At 53.8% G+C, this 13,042-nt stretch overlaps 1 protein-coding gene across 5 annotated transcripts in view; it reads right to left on the bottom strand.

Moving 5' to 3' along the window:
* The window catches only part of cadps2 (Ca++-dependent secretion activator 2), a 52,853-nt gene that overhangs the window by 10,805 nt on the left and 29,006 nt on the right, over window positions 1–13,042 (bottom strand). For 3 of the 5 annotated variants that reach the window (XM_088416506.1, XM_088416505.1, XM_088416510.1), the window contains exons 14-23: window positions 10,628–10,729; window positions 10,255–10,318; window positions 9,555–9,678; window positions 9,392–9,498; window positions 8,121–8,277; window positions 5,884–6,025; window positions 5,099–5,203; window positions 2,123–2,278; window positions 1,910–2,057; window positions 1,287–1,301 (exon numbers count right to left, since the gene is read on the bottom strand). In XM_088416506.1, coding sequence (XP_088272632.1) covers window positions 1,287–1,301; window positions 1,910–2,057; window positions 2,123–2,278; window positions 5,099–5,203; window positions 5,884–6,025; window positions 8,121–8,277; window positions 9,392–9,498; window positions 9,555–9,678; window positions 10,255–10,318; window positions 10,628–10,729 — 1,120 coding nt within the window. The remainder of the gene's footprint in view (window positions 1–1,286; window positions 1,302–1,909; window positions 2,058–2,122; window positions 2,279–5,098; window positions 5,204–5,883; window positions 6,026–8,120; window positions 8,278–9,391; window positions 9,499–9,554; window positions 9,679–10,254; window positions 10,319–10,627; window positions 10,730–13,042) is intronic. The other 2 variants (XM_088416508.1, XM_088416509.1) reach the window with 1 other exon arrangement.

Here is a 13,042-nt window from a genome sequence, read left to right as displayed (position 1 = left end):
CTCAGTAGAGCGGACGGATTTCACTTTTTTCCTGTCGCCTTGACCAATCCGTGGTTGATACCTTTTGCTATCCTTTCGGAATTTCTGTATCGCTAGCACACGTTTAGCTTTGAGCAAAAAAACAAAACGAAACGGCCACACACGAGGTCGCCCGCGCCAACACGGCCGTATCGCGCACCCACATATCTCATCCTCAATTCCGCGAGTGCAATGCGGGAAAGGAGGAGCTTCTTCTACCGCACTACTACTTGAGAAGTCGCAGTAGCGGGAGTGACGTTCGGGAGGATAAAGAATCTATCGTCCTGTGGAGGTGCTGTTGCGCCTTCCAAATGGTTCCCCTTTCCTAATGGCAGAGCGCGGCTCTCACGGTGACACGGCAGAACGCCGAGGCGGAACGCCACGGCGGAACGCCGAGGCGGAACGCCACGGCGGAACGCCACGGCGGAACGCCGAGGCGGAACGCCACGGCGGAACGCCACGGCGGAACGCCACGGCGGAACGCCACGGCGGAACGCCACGGCGGAACGCCACGGCGGAACGCCACGGCGGAACGCCACGGCGGAACGCCAAGGCTACCTTTTCGCCCGCCCACCAAATGCGCTCGGCGGATTCAATTAATCCGCCATTTCCCGTCCGCCGTGGCGGCCCTCAAAAAACGTATTCATGCCACCTTTTCCCTGGCGGGGAGGGGGTCCACGAGGCGAGGGGGGCGCCCCGCTGAAAGGCGCCACAATGGCCTTTCAGAAAGCCCATAAGGAGAACCCAAATTAAAAAATGTCAATCAACAAAGCGGGAGGATCGCTGACAAATTGCGGGTCTGACGAGGTCGCCGCCGCGAGCTCCTTTTTTCAATCCCCCCGACACGCCTGAACAAGCGCAAAATGTCCTCCCTCGCAAGGGGGGCTCCTTAGATAGCTCTTCATTGACCGATTGCCATTTGCTACCGCGGCACACAAGACCCAGCAAATAAGCAAAGCGGACGCAAATAAGCAAAGCGGACGCAAGCCAGTCCGCAAACCAACGGCGCGGCTCTCCAAGTTGCACTTTGGCGTCTTAGTATCTTTTTTAGGACGATTACGCTTCGTTGTCCCGGAAGTAAGATACGCTTTGAAGAAAAACAACAAAAAAAACCCTCCCAACTTTTCATCTTGACAATAATGGGCATTTTCCCTAAAGGGACATGGGAAAAATATGTCCCTTTAGGGGCTCCGTACTTTTGCGTATTTAAAAAAACCAAAACGCTTTTTGTGTATTTGGTGGGATGAAAATAGAAAGTGAAAACTTACCCACTGCCTGTCCATCTTGTTGTCCCACAATCACATGGGCGGGTGGACAAACGAGGACACGAGAGAAGGAGACAAATATGTTAAACCTATATTATCAAGTTAAAATGTGAAGTCACATTTTTAATATTCCTATATGCACACACGCACCATATAAATATATATATAAATATATATGAGTGTATGAGCCCTCAGTGATGAGCTGTGGGTTTTGTTTGCTTTTGTTGTTTTTAGTTCTGACATGCTGGGGGAGAAAAAAAAAGGCGGTAGGGAGAGGGAGGGGGGGGGATTTTATCCGTCATTGGCGTCAAGGCCTCTGCCTCACGCCGGGCCGGCGGCCAATCAAGCGCGGGCGCGTCCGGATGAAAGGCTGGCAGTTGGGGCGGCCGATCCCAGCGTTTGACCCCGACGGCGACCCCGCAAGCTTTTAGCAAAATAAGATGCTGTCCCTGGTGATTTGGCCGCCTGCCATCAGGGACGCCAAGATCTTTCGAGACGCATTCTGCATTTCTCTTCTTTAAAAGCATTCCCAGGTGTCCTTGGAAGGTTTGCGAGGCCTGCTTACGCTTCAGCCCAAATACTGTAAAGGGTGGGGGTGGGGGTGGGGGGTGTGTGTGGGGGGGTACCTCCTGCCCGCCGTCCAGCACGCAGAGTTTGGAGCACTGCCTCTTGGCGTCCATCAGCACGTTGAGCATGGTGCAGACGCAGGGGGCCACGCGCAACTCGGTGGACTTGCCGGCCTTGGACATTTTGCCGTCAAAGGCGCACTTGGTCCTGCGGGGCCAAGGGCGTTGGCGGCGGCTCGGGAGCCCGCGGCGGCACGGGCGCGGCGGCCCCACCTCTTGACGCAGGCCTCCATCATGTCGCCGGCCATCAGCTTGAGCCGCTGCTCCAGGTGCGCGGCGAATTCGGCCTCGGGCCACTTGAGCTCCAGCACGAACATCTGCAGCGCGTTCAGCTTCCAGAACAGGTCCTCCGACGCCGCCGAGCCCTTGCTGGCAAAACACAATTTTTCACGTCGGCGTCTGACCATTGACCTCTGCGCCACGAACGCACCCGAGTCACCGGGAGCCAATATTTCCCGCACGCATGAAACAAAAATCCAAAAATGGTAGAAGCAGATCTTTCTGAACGGTTATTAGTGCAAGTTCACAAAACGCCTTTTTTTTTTTCTCCTTTGGGGTGATGCAAAGTGCTTCCTGTGTGATGTCTTTGCTAAAGTGCTAACATCGCGAACGTCAGACGCATACCAAAGCGGGATGTTACATACGTGTTTTCATGCCAATACGTATGTTTATGCTGTTCTGTCAATTTTTTTGTCTGTTAGTTCTACGGTGTTAATCGTCGCGGATGAAAGTAAAGACGAAAAGTCAACATCCGTGCAAAAAAACATTGTCCGCTTTGCGGGTAAACCGGCAAAATGCATCGCAAAGTGTAACAAATTCGGTAGCGGTAACGTAGTAGATGCCGGCCATGTCGTCGTAAATGTCGCGTCCACCGTGGTTCTAAATGTAGACTGAGCCAAACCGCGGGGAGCAAAACTTGCCGACCATCGTCAACTACTGCTAGCGAAAAAGAAAAAAAATGACAGTTTGTTATTTTGAAGAAGATAGAATGGCCGCGAGCTACTAGCGCTGGTGTTGACGTGCAACATATGCGCAACGCCGGCGACTCTCTTGGCTTGCGGTGCTTTCAAGGACAGATGGACGTCTCGCCGCCTCCTCCGCCGCACGCAGGTGACAAGACGACATGCAAGTGTACAGCAGCCGGCTAGGATGACGGGCGGGCGCGGGGGGGGGGGGGGGGGGGTAAAATTAAACAAACGCCCCTCACTTTTCTCACTTGGCCTTTAAAAGACCAGCACCCCAACAAGTGGCGGCGGCGAGGAGCCCCCTCATGTCTAATTAGCGGGGCTTTCCTCTAATCCCCCCCCCCCCCCCCCCCCCCCCCCCCCCACAGAGTCCAGGGGGGACGGCCCGCTCCCACTCGCCCGTCTGTGCTCACTAATGAATCGCCAGCTTGTTTTCTTTTTCTCGGTCTCTTTGCAGCGAGTGTGGTCTTGCGCGAGTGTTTTTTTTTTTTTGTCGCCCGCAAAGAGAGACCCAGAGGACCGGCAAGTAACAGAACGCCGCCGACATGGCGACGTCTTGTCGGGGCGAGCGGGAAGTTAGCGGCTTAGCCGTGCGGTAACCACGGCAACCGCAGCCGGCGGCGTTCCCGAGCTCCCGTCGGACGTTCCCCGGGGAACGAAGTGTGCGCCGCTTCCTCTGGTCTTCAATTAGCGCCCGAAACTTTCACTCGTTTGGCCGAGCGCAAAAGAAGACCCTAAAGCCGGCACAATTTCCAGTAAAGACCGGAGTCTCCCAAAGGACAGGCTTCGGTAACCCTAAGGCCAAGCCCGGACGAGGTCCGCGCCGGGGTTCGGGATTGCTCGGGACGCGGTCGGCTCCGAGGCGTTTCGGAAGCCGAACGCCCGATGTCGGGCGCGGAGACGGGGGCGCGGGAGGGGGGGGGGGGGTTCGGATGCGCAAACGGCCTTGGCGGCGAACGTGGTCTCGGGCGGGTTTTGGAAGCGGACTGATGATGCGGAGAGGGTCAACGCGGGCGCGTTCGGCCGCGCGCGGACCCGCTCTTTTTATGGACGGGGTTGGGCGTCGGGGACGTGGACCGTTCCGATCGGGGTTCCGGCCAAGGGACTTGTAATAGACAGGGTCCATCCCGCCCGGAGTCCGAGCGAAAAGGGGCCGAGACGGAGCGGGGGGTTTACCCGCTCGGGGTTAAGGGCGGGATTTTGAAGCCTCGCGCGTGGACCGTTTGGAAGTTGGGACACAGAAAGTTTCAAAAGCAAAAGTTCCAAAGTTTAAGGTGAGGGGAGGCTCTTAGGCTTGACGGGCCAGGGTTCGGGAGCGCCGGACGTTCCCTGTCAAGACCGGTCTCGGCCTTTGAAAGGAATCCTGCCGCCGAGTCAAAAAGACAAACGGGAGCGGTTTTCCTCCCGGGGCGTCAAATGCGACGTTCGCCTCGCCGACTTCACAGAAGTCGGAACCGCTTCTCACAGGCGCGGAGCACCTCCAAAGGACTATTTCAATAGTCGATTCCGACAAAAAATCCAACGGTGACACGCTGACTCTTAGCACTTCCAAAGCTTTCATTTTGCCAGAGTTAAAAAAAAAAAAAAAAAAAGCTGAAAGTTGAAATAGCAACTAAGGGCCATTAGTCATTGTGAGAGGCACAATGGTTTTCTTTCCCGTTGGCCTTGCGGCGCACAAACACCGTTGACGGCTTTTTATGTCTTGGGCTTTTCAACTCCAAACGTCCTTGGAACGAACGCGCTCGACGTCGAAAACTTTACTTTTTGCCGCAAACGCGACGGCCTCAAATACTTTGCTCTTCTTCACCGGTACGCGGGCGGAGATGAAAAACGCCGAGTCCTTCGTCACGGCCACTTGAACGGCGTCACATTGAAGGAGTTGGCACGGGGGTTGCGGACCCCCTTTTTCCCCCGAGGTTTGCCAAAAGAAAACAAACAAAGGAAAAGCACCTCTTCAAATATATGAAGTCATTCGATGCCAGGGACGTATTTTTACCGCTATCGATTGAACGAGTTAAGGAAACGGCGAACATTTCGTGCCACTTTTCTTGAATCGGTGAACGGCACGTTTCTTTCCAGAACGTTGTCGCTTTGGGTCCTCGGTAGAATTCGAGCATGAAGCGAGCGAGCGAGCGAGCGAGCGAGCGTCCGCCGGTCACAGCGGGTGTAGCGCCGCGCACGGCCGCAGGCACGCCAAAGCGCGAGCGCTCGCCGGCGTACGTACGTCTTGTGGGAGAGCGCCGGCATCCGGGTCGGCGCGCAGAACGCGGAGAGGGCGGGCAGCGAGACGGGAAGCGCCGGCGCTTTAGGAAGGTTGCCGGTCAGAGACCTGAGCCCGCCCCGAGAGGAAAAACCAGAAGAGAAAGATGGAAAGGAAGAGGAAGGAGAGCGGCAAAGCGGGACTGCTTCCAGTTCGGGACGGCCGCCCGCGTCGGGGCTTCTCAAACCTTCTGGAGGAAAGCAAATACTCCGAGGAGCCCCATTGCAAAAAAACTGGACAACAATATATATATATATATATATATATATATATATATATATATATGTCACTTTTCAGCTATATTTTTCAGCCGCTTCCAATGATTTGCGCGACCAAATCAAACGGCGCTTCAGCTTTAGCGAGCCATCGCAGACACGCTATTACATTTCAAAAGAAATTAGGAACTCATTCGATGCCAGGGACATACATCAAATCCCAGATTCAGGTATTTCTTTTTCAGGTTCGAGTATTTAGCAGGATTGAAAATACGTCCCTGGCATTGAATGGGTTCAACCGGTCGAAGCCATCGCTTTGTTGAAGGGTTTCACGACGTAATCCCGAATAACATGAAATGAAAAGAAATAGATATTTCATACGAACAACCCAAGTGATTTCGCAGGCTCCCCCCGCGGCGGGGACACGGACAAGCGGCGGCGTGGACGTCGCATCAGAGACGGCTTCCGGCCGGCCGACGTCCGCAAAGGGCCTCACTCGGGAGATTTGGGCAAAACAAAAAAGGGAGGTCTTACCTGACCGACTGCCAGGTCTCCCGCTCGAAGCCGCGGTGGACGGACCGCGCGATGGACGACTCCATCAGGTCGATGTAACGCACCACCAGAGGGACGAAGAGGTCCTGCAGGTGCTTGTGGAAGGGCCCGTCGCGCAGGTGAGCTGCGGGGCGGAGCCACAGCAGGCGGAGTCAGCGGCCGGCGCTCGAAAGCCTGTAACGGTGGCCTCGCGGCCCCGATCGGACGGCCGCCCTTTCCGTTGATTTGGCGTGAAATCATTGCCCTTATACAAGAAACGTCTAAAATTTGGGGTCCTTTCTAAATAAACGCCAGGAATGGCTTTGGAAATTTGAAACGAATGACCCTGTTAGGGTTTTGAAAAGGTGAGGGATGAGCGCGGGTACGTTAAACCGTTTGCGCGGTTTACCGGAATAAAGCGGCGCCTCGGTTCGGCGCCGGCCGTATGGGGGGGGGGGGGGACGAGAGGGAGCGTTCCGAGCGTGGGATGGACGGCTGTCGGCTCTCTGCGACTTGCGTTTCCTTCCCGTCCCGTCGCCAAGACTCACGTGAAGACGGGAGCGGAAAGGTGCTTTTTGCCATTGTCGCTACGAGCCACGGACGGAGCCGGCGTTGCTCAGGCCACGTTTCGACTGAGGCGTAAGTCCCAATCCGCCGCTCCGCTTGAATTTGCTTTGATCGTACGCATGGGGCCATACGTATAAATAAGAGTTGTTTTCTCATGATTATTTTGAGACCGCTTCCGTACTCAACACCGAGGCCGGCGAGCCGCGCGATGACAACGTTGAAATATTTCTGCCTTGAAATGCAGGAAGGTGACGCGCCAAGCTCGACCGCGTTTCCCTGGCGGCCCCGATGAATTAACAGCCACAGTTACGGCGTTCTCCCGTGTCGCCGTCCCGGCGGGCTTCATTAGTCGCAAATCGCTGGCGCCATTAACGTTCGCCTTTTCGGACCCCCCCGGGAGACCCCCCCCCCCCCAAGTCTTCAAGAGCAAAGATGCCGGAAGCTCACACCATCAAGTATTGTCATGGCGACGGACCGACACCAAGTCGCCCATGTAACGTTCGGACGCTTTCGGAGGCTTTCGCGTTTCAAACAAAAAAAACAAACAAAAAAAACATACATTGCCTTCCGTCATGGAAATTACACACGAAAGCCTTAGCCTATATGCTAAGCAATTGTGTAAAAAAAACAAAGCGCAATCCAGTTATGACGGCCTATCTTGTGCTTCGCTCCAGTCGCTTGCCAAAGTCTTGGCGCGTCTTCTACCCGCTGACATAGAAACAGCAGAGGCAACGTTGGTCGCGTCTTAGATTGGGGGAATTACGGCGCGTCGGAAACGGACGAACGGAAGTACGTCGAAGCGCCGAATTGAAAAGCAAACGGGAGACGCGAGTGCCAACTTTGACTTTCCGCCAAACAAGTGAGCATTTGCAAAGCGTGCAAAAAGCGCGGCGGGCGGGCGGGCGGACTCGCCCAGTCGTTGGCGCGTTTGAAGCGAGCCTTTGAAAAAGCCATCTTCTCAAGGTTCCGCGCCTTAGCGGAAGGCTGGCCAAGTGGCGGCCTTCCTCTCTTCTTTGCCTGCCTTGCCACGTAATTAGCGCCCACAATGGCGCACGCAAAAATCAACACGTTGGCGCCGGCGCCAAGTGCGGCGCCCGCGGCTTTTGTTTCCCCGAGCGCCCTTGGGATGGCGTCGCATTATCACGGCGCGGGAAAAAAGGCAGACTCACAAAGCCCGTCGGCAACAATGGCGGTCACGTTCTCGCGTCGGGACCTTGAGTCGGGGGGGGGGGGGGGGGGGGGGGGGGGGCAAAAACCTTTTAATTTGCCGATTGACTCGTTTGCAACCGCTGCCGCGCTCGCTAGCTTCTTTTTTTTCGCGACCGTCGGAAGATAAATTTGTTTGAATGGCCTCAAAAAGGGAATGGAATTCCGCACGCACGCAAAAACGAGCCGCTTCCGGCCCGCAGACGGGCGCGCTCCGCCCCGAGTTGAAAAACCGGCCGAACTTCCTCCATCGATGAAAACTTTGAAATGTTTTATGATCAATAGTAACGTTTAACGATTAATAGCGGTACTGTGCTTGTACGATTTCGGACGGTATCGGAAAAGAATAATAAATCCAAAGTTGCGCTTTTAAAGTTAGGCAAACAGGTACGGCGATTTTCCCCCAAAACGGGATTTGCCTGCGAGGAAAGGAGCCGAGGGGGCAAACGGGAAAAAGCGGGACTCACCATCGGCGCAGAGGAAGCCGTTGAGGAGCTGGAAGAGCGGGAAGCCGCTCCACGAGTCGGCGGGCTGCACCCGCAGAGCCGCGTCCATGTCCGCCCGGTACAGAGACAGGAAAGTCTCGGCGTGCTGGCGCATCAGCTCGGTCCACGCCGCCAAGGCCTGCCCGCCGCAAAAGCGTCGCGCTCAATTTGGGGAACGCCGACAGTTCACGTTAACAGGATACAGGTTTAGGTACGCCGTACCATTTTTATTCCCGGTCGGTGCGTCGAGCGGGAGGGGCTCGAAAGCTTTCTCTTTCCCGGAAGCCAAAGAGAAGCCGCCGGCGCATTGTACTTCTAGTTATTGTCAGAGGGCCGCTATGACTTGATTTGAAGCGTGCTGGTCACACATTTAGCTAAAAACTGTTGACGAGACCCCCCCCAAAAAAAAAATCCCACTTTCCCTTCAAAAATTTGTAAAAGTTGAAGACAACTTTCAAGTTTGCTATTTTAGCCAGAAACTTGAAGTCAAACCAGCATTTGACTTCCCCGAGTGCCGCCGCTCCGTATGTCCGAGCGAGACGCGTTGACAGAGAGACAAAGGGAAACACGCGCGCATGCACGCACACACATAAGAAAAGCACAACAACAAACGTACCTCTCGTCCCTTCCGGCGGTTGCAAGGTATACACACAAAAAAATGCCAAATCAACAATGGGGTTCTCTCATGTCCCCAAATATGTCACCAAGTTCCTTCTTTGACAATGTTTACTTTCTAGCCCTATATAAACATTTTTCATCAATTTCAACCAAGTAAAAAAAAGATATGGGGCAGTTTATTTGGCCAGGCGGCATTATAGGCGGGCGGGCGGGCGGGCGTAAGAAGACGAGCAAAAGGGACAAAACCCACTATGCAAAAGGAAAGAAAAGAAAAGCAACGCAAAGTGTGCGCTGGTGTGTGCGCGCGAGTTTGACCCGCGTGTCGACTTGTTAATTTTGCAGGTGACATCGGCGGCTGGTTGCCAGGCTGACGGCGTTCCGAGAATAGCTGCCGATGCGTGCGTGCGTGCGTGCGTCGGTGCCATTTGCTTGCACGTGCACACAAGAAGCCAGCGCAAACTTGTCAAGAATTTTCTATTTCTCCTTCTCTGATGTGATGTCTCCGATTGAGATACGAGTTACATCCGTTCTATCCCCCAATAAAATGAAGGCAAACGCCAATCGTCCACCCGTCGGAAAAAGGGGGCGGGGCCGCAGAGCCCCAAAAGAGAGAGAGAGAAAAAAAAAAAGAGAACCTCGGCGTGATGCTCGTCGTTCTGCTGCAGGACTTCCACGACCAGCTCGGCCAAAGCGACGGCGCCCTCCAACCTCTTCTCCGGGTCGGGCTCTGCCTCGGGCGGGGCTGCCGGGCGGCCGGCCGTCAGCGGACGCTCGGCCGGCGGCGCCGCGCGTGCTCACCCTTCAGCTTGGCGTAGTCCATCAGCTGGCCGTAGTTGATGGCCGCCGCCTTCTCCAGACATCGCTGCACCACCTTCTTCATCTCCTCCGTGCTGACCGGCGTGCTCATGTCCTTCATGAGAACCTAATATATACATATACGTACATACCGTGTCCTATTTTCCTTCTCCGTGCAAGATTTAGCGCATGTTTTCCCTCATCTTTTATTTGCCACATACGAAAAGGGCACGTGAAGGTATCGCCGGCGGATCGACGGGAGGCCTCGCGGGCGACGTCGCGACGCGAGCGGCGGGCCAAACGCTTGTCGCGACATCTTTTGAATGAGCTTTTATCTGCGAGGGCTACCTCCGCGGGCAAACGCGCGCCGGCTTTGCGCCACTTTTGCGAGGAACGGCGTGGAATGAAAGCTGCGTACCGAAAAAAATGTCCCGGAAAACAGCAAGAGACAGGGAGCGCGCTTCAAAGACAATGACGTTAAGAGTGAAATATGAAAACGAGAACACAAAAAGTCCATCGCTACATACGTACGCATCCTACATGTGTCCCAAACTACTCAGGAGCCGCAGAGATTTGTTCGAGCGAGTCGATTGGCAATTTCCGGCACAGGCGCGCAAACTGAGCGGCGTGCATTTTTGCAAAGCGAAAAAAAAAATGCCACTTGTGAGGTTTTGGCTGCGGGCCAGCGAAGAAGCGAGCTTACCCTCTCCAGCAGGGAGAGCGTGGCCTTGAGGGCACCATCTGGCCGTCCGAAGGGGAAGCAGTACCTGCGGGTGCAAACAAAGCGCGCGAGAGACGGAGGAGGCCCAGACTTTCAGCAAGAATACCAGGCCGTCTTCAACAGATGGCGCCGCCGCTTTTGCTCTAATTACACTGAGAAAGAACAAGAACACCCCCCCCACCCCCACCCCCACCCCCCCTTTTCTCACCTTCTTCATTGACGAGCGAACAAACAACTCAAGCGTACCCCCCCCCCCTCCCGCCGGATGACCTCGAAGGTTACAGAAGCCCCACCCAGCGCTCCCAAACCTGTTCAATTACCGTCGGCGGGCTTCAAAAGAGAAAGAAAGGCTTACCGAAAGTGCGAGACGTGGTGCTCCAGCAGCCGCAGCAGTCGGCTCCTGACGGCCCGGAACCGCTCCTTCTCCTCCAGCGTCACCGTCCCCATCCCGTCGGGCCTTCAACAAGCAGGAGGTCAACTTCCGCCCAACCCAAAAGCTCGGCGCTAGGAGGTGCCTTTTGGCTAACGTAAAGTGCATAGAAGGGCTAAGCTTGGTGAGTAGGATTATTTTTGCTCAGCGGCCCATTTTTTTCCAAAAGGTTTTATATTGAAACAAAACGTACAACGCAGCAACGGCCGTATTTCTCAGAGTACAAGTGGGGTTTTTTCCCTCTCGATATTAGGGGGGTTGACTTATAACTCAACACAGAAGAAAACGCAAGTCATGTCGTTTACAAGACCTGGAATCGGATAGGCGGACGGTAGCATGCATGCGTTTGAGCGGGTTTGCGTTTAGAGTATCATTGCGTTTTTGTAAAATTCAACCAAATGGAAGGGGGGGGGCTTATGAGCCAGGTCGACTTGTACTCTGAGAAATAGGCTAATCAAATAAAAGCAAACCTCAAGTAAGCAAAAGCTGCAGCTCAACACTAAACATATACGCAAATTCAATCAAATTTAAAGTGAAATACCTGGACATTGGATAAAATAAGTATAAACCTACAGCGCAACAATTCTAATAATTTCAAAGGAAAAAAAATGGACGCTCTCGAAATAAAGAACTGAAAAGCAAGAAAAAAAAGTTGATGTGCTTGAAAGCTTGAAACGCACACGCCTTTGCCCATGTGTCTTTTTGGCTTGAGTTTGAGATGAATTTGTGATTTCATGTAGCGTTCAAGTTGAACGTCTTCTACGTCGCATGCGAGAAAGGAAGAAAAAGAGAAGAAAGGAAGCGGCGGCGCGCGACCTTGACTCGGCCGCCGTCTCAAAGTGAAGAACCGAGCGATCGGCGCGGGGGTCCGTCCATATTTGCTCAACTGTCCACTTTGGCACGTCAAATCACATCCACCCCAAATATATCAAGCAGATTAAGTGTGGGTTGAGGGTTTTCGCTCACTTGCAACATATACTGCAAGAAAAATACCTTTCAAAAGAAGCCATGCAGTATAACGAGCAAAAAAAAGGCATTTTCAAAAAATTCAATCTAAAAAAAACCCTCATTATCAGAAAAAGCTGTGCAGCAGTGGTTAATAATAACTAGCAAAAAAAGAGGAAAAAAAAGGTCAATATTAAAAATATATCAAGCAAAGAAAAAAGAAAGAGAATAAAACGTCATTTTAAAGAACAAAGCCATGCAGTATAACAGCAAAAAAGTCATTATAAAATCATTATTGAAAAAAAAGTCATTATCAAAAAAACAAACAAAACACAAAAGAGTCATTATCAAAAACAGCATCGCTAGAAAAAAGAAATCCTCATAATAAAAAAAAAAAAGTGTGCAGTATAACAAGCAAAAAAAGTGATCAAAAACAATCACTATCAAAAAAAGCCATGCGGCATAACAGGCCCAAAAAAAAAAAAAAAGGCCACGCAGTGTAACAAGACAAAAGAAAGAAAGCGTAGCAAGCAAGAAAAGGCGGAAAAGAAAAGGGCAGGCGGGGCGGAGGAGCAAGGAGCGCGATGAGAGCCACAAGTCGTATTTGGAGCGTAAAGCCAAGCCGAGCGTGAGGCCACCAACTCACGTTTCTTGCTGGACATTAGGTTGACACGCCGCCGTTGACCCTTGACCCCATCTATGCAAAAGGTGGCGCTGACCTCTCAACTCTTGTGAACTCTGCAAGTGCCGACGTTTGCGGCCGGGTCCGAAAGAAAGGGGAAAGGCGAAACCCCTCCGGGCGCCCGTCTGATCGCCCGCCGACTGTCTGCACGCGACAAGATGGCCGCGGGAAAGGTCCCGCCCCGCAGGAACTATACAGCCCTGTCGTCTTCCCGCTCGGAAAACGGCTGCCGCCTTGACTCGCGACCGGAGCGCGCTCAGGAGTCAAGGCCCTGGGACGGGGGGGGGGCGCAAATTCGGACGCTTGGCGCGCCGGCCGCCGCTCAGGGGATTCGGCGCGTCCCGCTTCCCAATCCCTTTATTTGTAGTCAATTCATCTTGATTTGGAACAGGATTGCGCTTGAGCTTCGGCGTGCGCAATTCAAAGGAAAGTTTTTTTTTTGCCAAATCAAGTGCAGTGCTTGTTCCTGCCAGCAGAGGTCACCAGCTGCTACAGAAGCTTCCTAAAACCACGCCGTTTTTACCTCATTTGAGCAAGACTGAAAATGCGCATACGCGATCCTCAAGATTGAGGCCCGAGCGGCTACGGGAGGCTTCCGTTTGCGCCGCGCCGACGGCTCGCGGGCCGGCCGGCCGGCCTGGCGCGACGCGGTCTTCATTTGCATATCCGGATCCGCAGACGCCAAGGATGGGATCCGCCGATCCTAAGGGGAG

The sequence above is a fragment of the Hippichthys cyanospilos genome, chromosome 6 (assembly GCF_059441005.1).
Source record: "Hippichthys cyanospilos isolate Australia breed blue-spotted pipefish chromosome 6, RoL_Hcya_1.0, whole genome shotgun sequence".
NCBI lineage: Eukaryota > Metazoa > Chordata > Actinopteri > Syngnathiformes > Syngnathidae > Hippichthys > Hippichthys cyanospilos.
This window is presented reverse-complemented; position numbering and strand designations above follow the sequence as displayed.